Raw genomic sequence first — 14,616 nt, forward strand, 5'->3', positions numbered from 1 at the left:
AGGAAAATCTGAGTTTTGCAGCAAAAATTATGCCACCATGCAACACAGAACATTAAAAAATATTAGATTCGTAAATTTAAAATTTATAAACACAACATTTTTACACTCAATTAACATACATTTTATAACACCATATTTAAAAAAAAAAAAGAGAATTGTGGTGCCATCTAGCGCTTAAATTAAATATTAATACAATTTACAGATTTCCACAGAAAATGCATTTATCACGAAAAAAGGGAAAAATTTATTTCACCAGGAAATTAATAATACCAGTTATTAAATTTTTAATAACTGATATTATTAACAATCCACATTTGAAAGATTTTGAGTAAAGCTGAGTTTTGGGGAGAAGTAAACAAGTTTTTTATTTATAAATTTTTAAATAACTATCATATTGTAATTAGGTATCTTACGCCCGAATCTAACAATAAATGGAGTAAAATAATACCAAATGTATTAATCCACGGCCAAATCATATCAATATATATTTTAAAATAACAATAAAGAACTCTAGTGGCGCCATCTCTTGCTGTAAAAACGAAGAAATTCACCCACAAGAAGTTATTGCAGCACTACCAGCAGGCTAGCATTCTTGGGAGATATTAGATAACCACGATATTCTTTATATTATTAATTAATTCTATAAACAAAAAGAAATCAATGCACTGGGGAAAAAAGATTTATTTATTGGCAATTTATTATGGACTATTAATAAAACTTCTTCAGCTATTAAAATAATATATTGTCGACAGATGGCGCCAGCTCTGATACCCAATCGTTCACTGTGAATGTAAAAAAAGAATTACTTTACGCGGTTGAATTGTGCAATTCCATTTTATTTTCTATTCTTTTCACAAAACGGGTAAAAAAAAAAAAAAAAAAAAAACATGCTTTTTTATTTTAATAATTATAATAAAAAAGTGACGGTGATATTTCGATGAAATTTGTGCCCTTAGAAACTAGTGTCATTTCTTGTAGTCAGAGCCTGTTCCGAACAGGCAGCTGCATAGGGCTTCAGATAAGTTGTTTTTACAATCAAAAACTAAGTCGAAACATATTTCGTTTTGAATTAATTACATGCTATATTTACAGAAGGCCGAAATTTTACTGATTGCTTAGGGCTCTAAAAATTGCTGGAACTGGCTCTCCTAGCAGTATAATATTTTCCATTTATCTTCTAATCCCCAAAAATATTGTGTTCATTGGGGTAACAAAATTAGTTATTTTTATATACTTCTGTTACAGTTGACACTTTTTAATTAGTGAAAAAAAAAAAAAAAAACTCGTAAACATACAATTATTTTTTAAGCTTTTATTCAAATCCTCAGAATATTGTTCATTGGGGTAACAAAATTAGTTATTTTCACATACTTCTGTTATAGTTGATACTTTTCAATTAGTGGGGGAAAACACTCAACCATACAATTACTTTTTAAGCTTTTATTCAAATTCTCAGAATTCATTGTAAAAATTACAATTTAAAATTTTCACAATGTATGTAGCTAATAAAAGCAGTTTATAATGTTAATATTATGTATGTTGTTTGCAGTATTTCTATTTAAAGCTCATGCAAGTTACTACACTACCTCAGCATACTTGTTTCAATAAATAACAAAACAGAATACTAATAAATTACAACACAAATAAAGCTAAGAAAATGCTTTTATTGAAAGATATATATATGCATAGCCACAAGCACATTTTAAAAAAGTGATGTGACCATCTCATATTTAGAGAGAAATACATAAACATGCCTTGATAGTCAGAAAAAGGTGAGCATTAAAAATCTCATACTCAATGCAAGAAGCATTTGCTTCTTGATGCTTACGACGTACCTTTACGCAAAAAATGTTAAAATAATTTTTTGTTAGAAACATGTCTGAAAGAGCATTTTAAAATATACAATGCACATTCTGACAGAGAGAGAATCATAATTTTAAACGTGATTGTCCAATTTATGGTCGGGATGAAAGATTAAATCCAATTTACAATGAAAGAATATAAGTTTTAAATATACCATAAAGTATACAATCTGTTAAACATATATATAAATATACTTATATATACACATATACACACAATATTCCTGTCAATATGACAAGGACTGAATACAGTATTAAGTATCTGATAACAATGAAGGTGGACGAAATGAAAACAGCACTGTTGCCAAGACAAAAGTGGAAAGATTTAGGCCTAAAGCTTTTATTTTTAGGGCTCACATATGAAAAATAGTTTTTGTTTTACTCAATATGAATTACTGATCTGTTAAAACACAGATCAATAATTTAAATCACAGTAAATTTTGGCAACTCTATGCTTAGAGCATAAGTAAGAAATAAACTTAAGAAAGTTTAGCATTAAGAAAAAAAAAGGCCAATAAACAAAAACTACAGAAAATTTAATTTTACATGCTGGCGTACTTCATTTATGTTAGCTAAAAGAGGGCGGGTCTATAAGAGTTTAACTGTATTTGTATCAATTACTGAAAACTGCATGACTGTACCTCCCATTACAATATGATTTTAATTTATGTATTATTATCTACTTTCATATTTTATTTTTATTTTTAAGTTTAAAGTTCAAAAGAATCAGATTACTTAATATAAAGAAATAATAACAATAAGCCATAAAGAATAAAATTTGTCAATTTTGATGTGAAAAATGTACTCAAATGAATTATTTTAAAGTCAAATACAAAGCTGTCATATTAAATCAATCACGTTTTTACACATTTTCCTTAATAACCTCAAACATGTACAATTTTTAATGAATGCAATATTTTAAACATAACTTTTTATTAAAATTAAATTTAATGACATTGATATCAAAAATAAGACTCAGCACACCTGATGTAAGTTAAATCAATTAATGACCTGAATTAACAAAATTCTTACTTAGCAGTTGTAATAAAAATCTTACTTTCAAGAATAATACAAATGCATGTCTTGAAAAAATTACAATGCCCAAATTAATTTACTACTCATCTCCATAAACATTTTCACAGAAATAAATGTTTGGCACACAGAAGAAAGTGTTTCACAAAGCAAATTTTGATCAATTAGTAAATGATATTTTACAATTTAAACAGTTCTTTAAAATTGCTAATTAAGTAACTACCAACATCCTCCAAACAACAGTTAAAACATGTGTAGTAGATACAATTTTATTGCAAAAAAAAAAAAGGGTGCCTAATTTTAAGAAATATTTATGAAATTAGAGATGACAGATTCTGCAAATCAGGCTAAAAGCCTCTTTATGAAATCAGATCAAAATTTTATAAATATGGAAAATTGTTCTGTTTTAATTCAGTATATTTAAGATTATTGTATTTTTACCTAGAATTTTATTTAATCAACTAGCATTAAATTTTACTTTATTCAGATTTCTCAACATAAAATTTTTCGATACTGTTCTGTCTCTCATCGGAACCGCATCCAGAAATGCACGTATTGTATGTATGTATTCATGTATATGTATGTAGGTATGCATATATGTGTGTACACACACACATACGTACGTACATGTGTATGCACAAGTGTATATGTATATAGGCACATACACAGGTGCATAAATTCATTCACTGAATCCGGTCCTGTTAACCGAATAGTACCAATGTTTCTCATTTTGCAAAATGAAGTACTAACAGGGAACACTATTGTCAATAAAAATATCAGTATTCCATCAGGCATGGAATTATTGTTCTTTCTATACTTAGAATTCAATAATATGCTTATAAACTTAGGAAAAGATTTCCTAACAATTTTTTTTTTACATAATTTTCTAATATACATTTCTAATAAAAATGCAATATTTTCACAAAGCATCCCAAATTAGGAAATTTTGATTAAAAACAATTTTATGCACATAAAGAACATTATTAGTACTTTTTAGTTCAAAGAAAGCTCAATAATTTCAAACTGTGAAAACAAACAATGATAAATATACTTGCAAACAATCTTTACAATTGCATAGCTATAAACTTTAAAATATGACACATTGGGAGATTCTCGCACAAAAACTGGGAGTTTCTGCCATTTAAAAAAACTTCAGACTGATGTCAATTCATTTTATCATGCATGATTCAAGGTACTGAACATTTTACAATGTTATTTTAAAAGGCAATATATAAATTATGTATTCTAAATCTTGCATTTTTTAGCTAGTTTCATTTTGTGAATTTTTCAACACTTTTATATAAGAAAACCTTGAAAGCTTTAATTTATTGAAGTATTTTTAAATACGATATAAATAAAATAAACACATAAATTATTGTGAAGATAAACTTAATAATGTATCTCATATTCACATAAATATAAATATTTATTAATTAAACATTGCTTAAATCTTCATCAAAAGTTCTAGGAATGCCCACTGTAGATTAAGGCATTTTCAGATCAAATAAAATTTAGCAGAAAATGTTAGGCTGAAAATCACTAGGGGTGACAGAACAAAATTTGCACAATTTAATAAATTTCATTAATTTATGTAAAACATATTCCTCAGCAGAGCCAAAAAATTAAAAACTGGGAGATATTGGCAGTTATGCAATTATCAACACAGATATCTTATTCTATATATATCTTAAAGTCAGAAACAAATTTCAGCTAAGTCAAGAATACCAAATATTTTAACTTCAAACTCTTAAAACACAGTAATTTGTTATATGATATGATTAAGCTTTTCTAGCTAGAAAAAGGAACATTTTCTAGACTGGTACAGTGTGCACAATATAGTGGTCCACTAGATATGAATGAAATTTGATCGATGATCTAACATGTTTACATTTACTAAATATAATAAGCTACATATCAACAATGAAAAGACAGGCCATGAAAGTGATGGTGATATTACATACTACAAGTATTATAAGGAAATGTGAAAATCATGAATAATAGCAAGTAAGTGATCAGCCCCCCTCCAATAATTTCAGTAGAAAATCGCTATTTTTGGAAAGGAGAATTTTATTTGAGTTAATTGTAGATCACAGCTGCCAACCTTAAAATATGAAAAACCAGGAAGTTCCTAGCACAAAAACCAAAAGTTACTGAGAGGTTTTCAAGCAGTGTGTTCATTCCCTTAATGGTGCGTAATTCAGGTTTTTGACGTATTTATAATACGATTCTTGTGTAAATTTAATTAAGATATTCTAAATTTTATATTCTTACACTGATTTCCTATTGCAATTTTCTAACACTTCTACACCAAGAAAATTTAGAGAAGGAAAGTTTTTATTTATCGAAGTACTTTTAAATATGTGAAATAAAACTAATAATTAACGTATACATTATTATGTGGATAAATGTAGCAATCTAGCATTTATTGACGTAAAAGAAAATGAAATATAAATATTAACAAATAAAATTCTGGCTGAATCATTATAAAAGGTTGTACAAATGCCCACAGTAAATTAACATCTTCACTCCCAGGATATCATATAAATGTTTGGTGCAAGGTCATCATAAAACATGGCCCACAAATATAGGGGTCCTGTGTTAATCCATTTACATTTCACTTCTACGAATGATTGTCTTAGGGGTCCCTGCACACTGGTTTGCACAAAAGCCTGTAATGTTGTTATGGCAGCTCTTGTTTCATGCTTTGCAAGCAGTTTTAAATTTGATTATGTCAATATGACAATAGGATATAACATGCATCCATATTAATTTTTTAAACTTAATTTTACTGCACAGAAATAATTTAGATATTTAAATATAGTCATTATTACTCTTTTGAATTGTTATATTAATTGTAAGTATTAGAATTTTCTGTTTATATTATGAGAAATTACATTTTCTGATAAGGTCACATAGAGGTTCTTTGTCTAAGGTGAATAATTTCAGATTGCAATAGTACCTTTTCAGTCCACAGGTGAAATCCTGCTGCAATGAGCTGCATTTTTTAATGAATCTGGTTGCAGCTTCAAAGGTCACTCCAAGGGACAAACAGATGAAAGAAGTCTTTTCATCAGGGTCAGGAGATGGACACCTTTGTTACGTATGTGTGAGCGAATCTTCTCCCACCAGGAGTTCAGTGCAAGTAATGACACAGTGTGATATAAAAGGTGGTTTCCTGAGAAGAGACAGGACTTTTCTTGCTGGAGCTATGGGTATGTTGGCCCGCTAGAACTATCTCTCCTCATGTATAATGCGACAGAGCATTCTTCCTGTTAACAAATTTCTGAAATTATGGGACTGAATGAATTCAAGTCCCACATCACCTGGATATGGCACTTGTTAATGTTTTTATTTTATTAAAATCCATGTTAGTGTAATAACTTGAGTTAGAAGTTCATTTAATAATTTAAATAACATAAGAAGAATCCAAATATTGCAATAAAAAGTATATTTTACAGGATATTAGGCTTAAATTCAAAACATACTCAGGCACACAGTGACATTCGGATCTTTAAGGTCGCAACGAAATTTCATTCTCTTGATGCTGGAAGTGAAGAGGTGATTCTGATCAAATAAAATCTAATAACAAAAATTTCCAGTAGGCGTGGATTGATGGAATGTGCACAATAAAAGTTTCGGAAATTCAATAAATGTCCTTTATTGTCAGGAAACATTTTCTTTAGTAAAGGCTGGAAGATTTAATGATTTATCAAGCAATATGATTGACAGCTATGACACGCATAAGAGAAAAAAAAATTCCGGTGTTTTCTTCATAATGTAGTAATTGTCAGAAAAACAAATATTTATATACAAATAATTGGCAAAATTCTATTTATTTTCTGTGTTAGTGGTAATTAAGAAGCTTGCTGCATATCAAGTGAAAGAAAAGAAGCCTCTCATTTTCAGAAGCAAAATTTTTTTTTTCTTGAAATGCTCAGAACATTTTCATTATTATTACAGAAAGATAAGATTAGATCCCCTCTACTATTATTCACTTTAAAGTTTACTGAATCATCTTGCATTTAAATATTTATAAGTTTAAACATAAGCAGTAAGAAGACACATTTCACAAGGATCAAGTAGTCAAATGAATTTAGATATTTTAAAATTGAATGGTCCAAATGATTTAAAACAGTTAAAATTGGAATTATGCACGTATTATTAAAAGTGACCATTTCTCACTTTGATACAGAACAGAGCTGAATACTGAAAGTAAAATATTTATGTTAATCACTTCAGAAAAGTATGTTTTGTAACAATGATGAAGTAATGTTTCGCACTGAAACGCTTCAAGTGCATAACGAGACGTGTGCTATTATGCAAGCACAGGAAATTTTCATTCAAAAATACTTCTTAAAATTACATTTACATTAGAATTATTAGAGACATTAACAAAAGCAGCATCTGTGCTTGTATTGAGATTTACAGTTTGTACTTCCTTAATTTCAGACTCTGATGCCTGACAAGCTGAGTTACAGAAATTATTTCCTGCTGTTTTAATTTATCTAACATTTGATATGGTGTGCAATGTTTCACATTGTGTTGCTTCTCTTGGCTAGCAAATGTGACAACAAAATCAGTAACAATGAAATTCTAACCATATAATAGCAATGATAAAGAATACATTTCCAGATTTAATCTCATATCAATGCAGATGGGGGTAGACCACATTTTCTCCTACAAGACAAAAGTTTTTATTTCAGACTAGGGATGGCAAAAATCATATTTCAAATTATTTTGTTTTGATTTTTTAATGGAAACAAATACCTTGCCTTTTATGATGCTTCAGAATTATAATGCTTTATAAAAACAAGTTTTAATAATATAATGCACAAATTCATAATAATGTGTTTAATATATATTATTAGTTAGAAACACAAAATTTTATGCTGTTTTATAAATTATGTTCAGAGCTATAAGAGTTTCAATACCATATATTTCTATATTTAGGCCAAAAAATTTTAACCACTTTTGTTTTTTATTTAAAAATTTTTCTTTTTAAAAGCAACATTTTGTAAGAATTAGAAAATCAAGTGATCTTCCCCCTTAAAAATTACATAAACTAACAAATTAGTTTTGTTATAGAATATGTGACAAAAATCTGAAATGCAGCTAACTAAGAAAGCAATTTCTGTAACATTTCTTAACAACTGACTGAAAAACTGAATATTATGAAAATGCATTAAAATATCAAGACACGTCACAAAATATATGAACACAACCTGAGGCATTTATATTTAAGTACAGCTGAACACAGAAGTGAAGATACATCATTACTTGAACAATATTTTTAAATTACTGACAATAGTAAAGTACACACAAGTATATTAATGCTATTTCCTCTTTCAGAATTATAAAAATCTTGCTGTTTTTTTGTGCTGTACAGTAGGTACCACTTGATGTGATTGTACTTGTTCACATCTATTTTGATAATATTTAATGATGAGAAAAGATATCCTTCAAGATATCGATGGAATTTAATTTTATATAACTACAACCATAAACATTAAATAGGTTGTTTTGGCAGCACTTTATTTAAGAAAATGCAAAAGTATGTTTATGAACTGTTCATAACGTTTCTGGAATTAATTTGATCGATGGCATTAATATTCAGTAGATATCCCTCACTTGAGGAGAAAAAGCCAATGTAAAATTTTAAATTAAGAGAAAAACAATCTTAACTTTGTCACAGTTATTTTCAAGAATACTTTTCCCCAAAGAAAAACTAACTCTGCAGAAATATCCCGCCCAACCTCTTGAAAAAGTATCTGATTGCCTTCGGCCTTCAAAATTGGCAGAGTTATCCAAAATCTACATCAAACTTAGGTTGCTTTTTTGCCTAGTTTTGGTGACATTTTTCTGTCACTTGGCAATTTTTATAATATACTTTATTTGGTGAATTTATCTTTCATTTGGCAATTTTAACTTAAAATAATTATTCTACAGTACTTTGATCATATTAACTCAATGGTTGATCACAATTAGTAATGTATTTTTTACATTTCCTACATGCAAATGGGCGGAGTAAAATCATAGTATACAGTACGACCTTGGCATGATTTTCAAAACTGCTGCCAAAAACATGACTTGTTTACCGCTCATCATAATGCTGCCAAATCCTGTGTGTACCATATACTAGGATTAAACCTGGGTGGGATTTTGGGAAATCGATAATATCTGAATGATAATATGAACCACAATCACATTAAGTGACATCTAATGTAATTAAATTACAAAGAGCACACATTCTTCTCAACATTTCTGTAGCATGACATTCTCAAATACGTATGAAAAGTAGATCTTGTTACATAATAAAAGAACAAGCCAGCATCAATTTAACAAATCAACAAGATTGACCTGAAACGTAAAGACATTCTTTGTGAAGAACAGGTGTCCAAAACATGGCACACACCTTAATCCATATGTGTACACTTACCGAGTCTGTATGCATAACACAGCAATTTTACAAGTTCAGAAAATATTAATTCATTTAATGATGCAATTCACCATTTTTCTTATTGGGGACATCACAGCAAAATGTGAATTCAAAAAGCATATAAATTAAGGAGATTGTACCATGCCTTCTGACGCATCGGACGTTCCAGAGCTTTCTACTGACCCAGCCTTCTTCAATGGCGCAGTCTTTTCAAAGTTCACGTCATGTTTAAACAAATGGTCCCCACGCACTAAGCGCTTGCTGTTTGGCAACATGCTCTTTTCGAAGCCAGGGTGGCGCACTGCATGCTTATTCAAGTGATCACTGCGCATGAAGCGCTTGCTGCACATAGGACATGGAAAATTCTTTTCACCAGTATGCGTTCGGTTGTGTCTTGCCAGTTCGTCTGACCGGGCGAAACGTTTCCCGCAACGTTCCCAAGCACAAGCAAAAGGACGCTCACCTAAGGAAACAATTAAAACATCAGTTCAGAACTTTAAAACACATTTAAAATAATTAATAACAAATCAAAAATATATAGCACTTTAAAAGATTATTCATGCATTTGTAACCCTTCAAAGAAAAAAGATATATTCTGCATAGAAGTAATCTTTAAAAAATGCTCAGTTCTAACCTCCTGCAACTAAAGTTAAACACACAGATTCTTATATAATTCTAGCAAAAAAGCAGAGACAAACTCTACCCAATTCTGTTTTTATATTAACTTCTTTTATTCACCTAAGAAAGGAAGTTCACAATCTTTTCATAAATCTATTTTGCTCTAACCCATTTTAAATGGCATTTTTTTAGAATCCATTTGAATTCAAATCTGAAAAAAGTGTTCCCTCTGAAAAATATGTAAGATGGTTTATGTATTATCCTGCTAACCATGAAATTGCGGCCAAGTAGTGTGACATAACACCAATTATGGAAAAGTGTGATGTTAATAACACACTCATAACATCTGTGATTTCATTTGATGTACCCTTGATTAGCCACCTCTTGTTTTTATGAACAAGGATATAATTTAACTGTTATTGTTATATTTTTTCACTGCACACTGCATTTTGAAAAATCTGGGACCTGCCTTTTACAGAACAGCAAGTAGTAGATTATTTTCAACGCTAAAGAATCAAACCCCTAAAAAAAAAAAAAAAAGAAAAAAAAAAAAAAAGAAAGAGAGAGAGAGAGAAGAAGGGGTGCATTAATGGACACGATATGGCCGACAAAACATTAATAGATTGGAAAATACCTGTCGGAAGTTTGTACTCATACTACTTTAACCACTTCATTTCCCCTGAAAGACTTGTGGATTTGAAAACTGTTGTCAGGCATCATCACACACTCTTCGGTGTTAAGCGAAGTTAATATTCGGTGTTAAGTGTGGCCTGGATTGTTAACCTGAGAGCTACTTGTCACGTCATCTTTTCCATCCCTCCAAAAGAAGCAAAAATGAAAGAGAGATGATTTATAACTTAATTAGTCATGATCTCTGCACAGCGGTATTGCATCAAGATCGCACACTTACAAAGACAGGAGCCAGGAAAGCACTTTGGCCCCCTTCAGCTGGCACTGCAGTTTAACCATTCCTCATTTAAAAGCATGCTTTTTGGAGATCATCTTTGTTACTTTTCAGATAAGAGATTCGAGAAAGAATGTTTCTACTGGTATCCAGACAAGTTGGCAATTTTTTAAATAGGGTCTTAACAGCTGATCAGGAAATCTGATGATGGAATTCTAAAATAATGGACTTGAAAGCAAAAAATGAACGGGAAAAAATGTATTGATTTTGCAAAAATCGCCAAAATTTTGGTAAACTGCATCGGGAATTTTGAACAAACCTAATGACAAGATTATTTTCCAATCTATCTGATGCCAAAAACAAAATTTCCAATGATTAGCCCCAATGATAAGCGCCGATAGATGCGAAAAATCCGTAAAAATGCGTTTCCACAATAAATAAAATTAAAAAAAAAAAAAAGTATCGAACATGTCTTTTCCGCCGGATGAATGTGTGCAATTACTTCGTAAATGCACGGCTTAGGCGCCATCTGTTGAAGAGAAAAAGAACTAAACTAACGAGATAATACGCGAAAGACAAGCGAGCTGATCGGAATTCAAATCCTTAGGTAAATCGACATATATGAATAAAAGTTAAAATAAATAAATAAAAATAAAAATTTTTTAAAAATCTGAAAGAACAAATAGGTTTTTTTTAACGTTTTGTGCGTTACGTTTATTTATTAAATATCATGTTCTTTGCACTTAAACCACAACACTCAATTCAACAACAACATAACAAAATAATTTAAAAAGAGTATGTATACCTATAGAATTTCCGATACACTGTCTCGCGCGTTGGAGACAAAAATGTTTTTTTCGCATAGTGTTGAAATCGTTGTGTTGTTAGTCAAAAAATTCCAAATGCTCATATTCGAGTGGAAAACTACGTTATTCAGAATTTTATGTCTCTACGTACCGTTGTTTTTTCACAGTGCGACAAACATACTTACATTCACGCAGATCTTTCATTTAATTTCTTTAAATATAATGCAGGGGTCTAATATTTGGTGGCAACAATTTGGAAAGTGAAACCGTTTATAGTAAACCAACGCAAAATGCCAAAACGAAATTAATATCCCTTCTGGGCAAATTTCTATTTGAGGCTAATAAATAAATCATGTACTTTTCTTTAAAAAATTGACAAGACACCATTTATTGATTAATATAAAAATGTTTGTTGAAAATGGTGAAGGAATCAACGGCAAGGGGGAGGAGTAAGTCAATCTGAAACTTACTTTTCACTGAACTATCGGAAATATCTTTCAGAAACGTCAATAGTTCACTATTAATTTCGAACCAGAAGTTCAGGAAGGCGATCTGCTTATAATATTGATAACAAAAATTCATTTCTTAAAAAAAAAACCGAAGATACTGAGATACACTAACTCACTTTACTAAAGGGCAAGATGAGTCACAATAAAAATTAAAAAAGCGTCAAAGAACGTTTTATCAAAAAAGATGCAGCTGGGATGTATTTACATTCTCCAAAAATTCGATGACGCAAGAGCTGCAGTTATCTGCGCGGATAACAATGACGAAGCGAAAGGAAACAAACGAAGGCTTGTTGAAGAGAAAGAGTACGTTAAAAATAACCTATCAGCTGCGCCATTTTGGTTTCGAAAAAATAACTACAATAATTTATGACTGAATTTTAGAAATAGAAGGAAACTATATGACTAGAAGGAAAATATACCCACATAAAATTTCACTTCAAAGTTGGAAGGCATTCTCAACATCGCATTCTAGAAGAACAAACCCCAACCTTTCCAAAATTCGAAAAATACATACATAAATTTCTTTAAATTTATTGTTTAACTCGCTTTATAAATTAAACACCAAAATGCACGGAAAATGAAAATGTTGATAAATACCAAAACTAAGTCGTATTCTATATTCATAATGTATAATTATACTTAACAGATAAATAAAAGGCTGATCTCATTGTTCAGCGAAGCTATAGAATTCTTCCTTGGTTGAGGACCCTTGCATTAAACTCACTGAAAAACTAATAAGCTAGCTACTGGGGAAGAATTTCAGTTAGCTTGAAACATTTTAAACTAAGAACACCAGAATGCTTTCACACGCTAATAAGACTATTCAATAGACAATAATGGTGCGGTGTACCTAACAAAGTTCTACCATGTGTACCATGGTGTACCTAACAAAGTACATAACAAAGTTCTAAATGCCACATCTAAATTTCTACATGTGTGGTTCAGCGGTATTTCTATCTAAATCAACATTCGAGCTAGTTTAAAAAGGAATTTATTAGACTAGACTACAAAATAAATTAATCTAACCTAGAATCTATTTAACATCTCATCAGCAACATTCGAGCTGCATCAAACAAATTAAAAGCAAGTTGCAAAGTTTACATTGTTGGCACTTATCCCCTTCTAAATCAGTGAGGTTCTACTGATTTTCACGTTGCCATTCAGAGGCAGAGAAAAGTGTCAATTCAAATCCGAACCAAAACAATTAAAATAAAGGTGGTATACAGTTCAGTAACTTTAATGAGAAAAAGAGGAAGGAAGAGAGGAATTGTAATTTTTCTTTAAAAAATTTGACATATGCCAAAATGCATAATACATACAGCCTAAATCTTTCATTTAGTTCACGATTCATCTTTGGTTACAAGTCGAACCTTATTGCAGCTATCAGCGTCTCGGAAAATTTCCAGAAGCCTCATCAGACCCATTCGGTCTTATTCCCATATATTTCTGCTTTTATGGTGACATGCTATAAATTGACCAACACAGCCGCGACTAAGAGCGCCAACACGCATGCGCCAATCGGCCCGATTTATTCACGAAACAGTAAGGTTGGACATGAATCATGTAGTAAGCATATTTTCCGTTCTTATTTCTTCTCTGTTCATTTTCGTAGCGTCACAGTAGCTTTAAACAGCACAAAATTAAGGCAAAAATTACTTTATGTAATCTAAGCTGAAATATGATCATCATTTATAATTAACTGTTTTATTACATTGCGTTTCATTTTGTGCATTTATATACTGGTAAAAATACAAGTGTTTTCAAAACTTAATAGTTATACTACTTTATTGTATAATTTTTATTATATTAATAGAATTATATGCATGATATTATATTCATAAATGTATTTATGAATTCTAATGATATTATAATAATTTTACAACAGTGAATAATTATTAAACTTATAATTAATAATTATTATATATGTATTTTATCTTGAAACTTAAATGTATGTACATTAACACATGCTGAAAAAACAAAATTTCTAAATAATTAGTCATATTAATTTATTACAGATGATTATACTACAATAAATAATCACATTTCTTTCTGATTTTTGCGCTAAAAATCTATATACATTATTATTTCATATTGGGTAGAGGGGAACATGAAATTTATTTTAGAAAGCAAAAAAAATAAGGGGGTGGATATTCTTGTAATACTGACAAATGTCATGTTACAATACTAGCAAATGTCACCTTAAACCAACTATGATCTGGACAGAAATTGAAAACCAGTTGACCACTTTTTCTATAGTACAGGAAATATACTTTTGCTAAAAAATATAGTTACATGATTTTTAGTGATCGTATTTTCTAAAGCAAATGATGGAGTATGCACTATTCACATAAAATCCACAAATTATAGAAAAAAAATCAAGATGCTTAGTTTTCAAATCGATACGAATCTTCGTTTCTGCTCACACGAACCAAATGTGCGAAAAGCATTT

The 14,616-nt window shown here is 30.1% G+C and overlaps 1 protein-coding gene across 1 annotated transcript in view; it reads right to left on the reverse strand.

Moving 5' to 3' along the window:
- Positions 1 to 1,644: 1,644 nt before the first annotated feature.
- Positions 1,645 to 14,616, reverse strand: part of LOC118191399 (uncharacterized) — a 63,490-nt gene continuing 50,518 nt past the window's right edge. The window contains exon 2 of the mRNA XM_035362200.2: positions 1,645 to 9,793. Within this exon, the coding sequence (XP_035218091.1) occupies positions 9,456 to 9,793 (338 nt within the window). The 3' untranslated portion in view covers positions 1,645 to 9,455. The remainder of the gene's footprint in view (positions 9,794 to 14,616) is intronic.

This window comes from Stegodyphus dumicola, chromosome 8, assembly GCF_044657685.1.
Source record: "Stegodyphus dumicola isolate Sdum_Otavi_A_Nest chromosome 8, ASM4465768v1".
NCBI lineage: Eukaryota > Metazoa > Arthropoda > Arachnida > Araneae > Eresidae > Stegodyphus > Stegodyphus dumicola.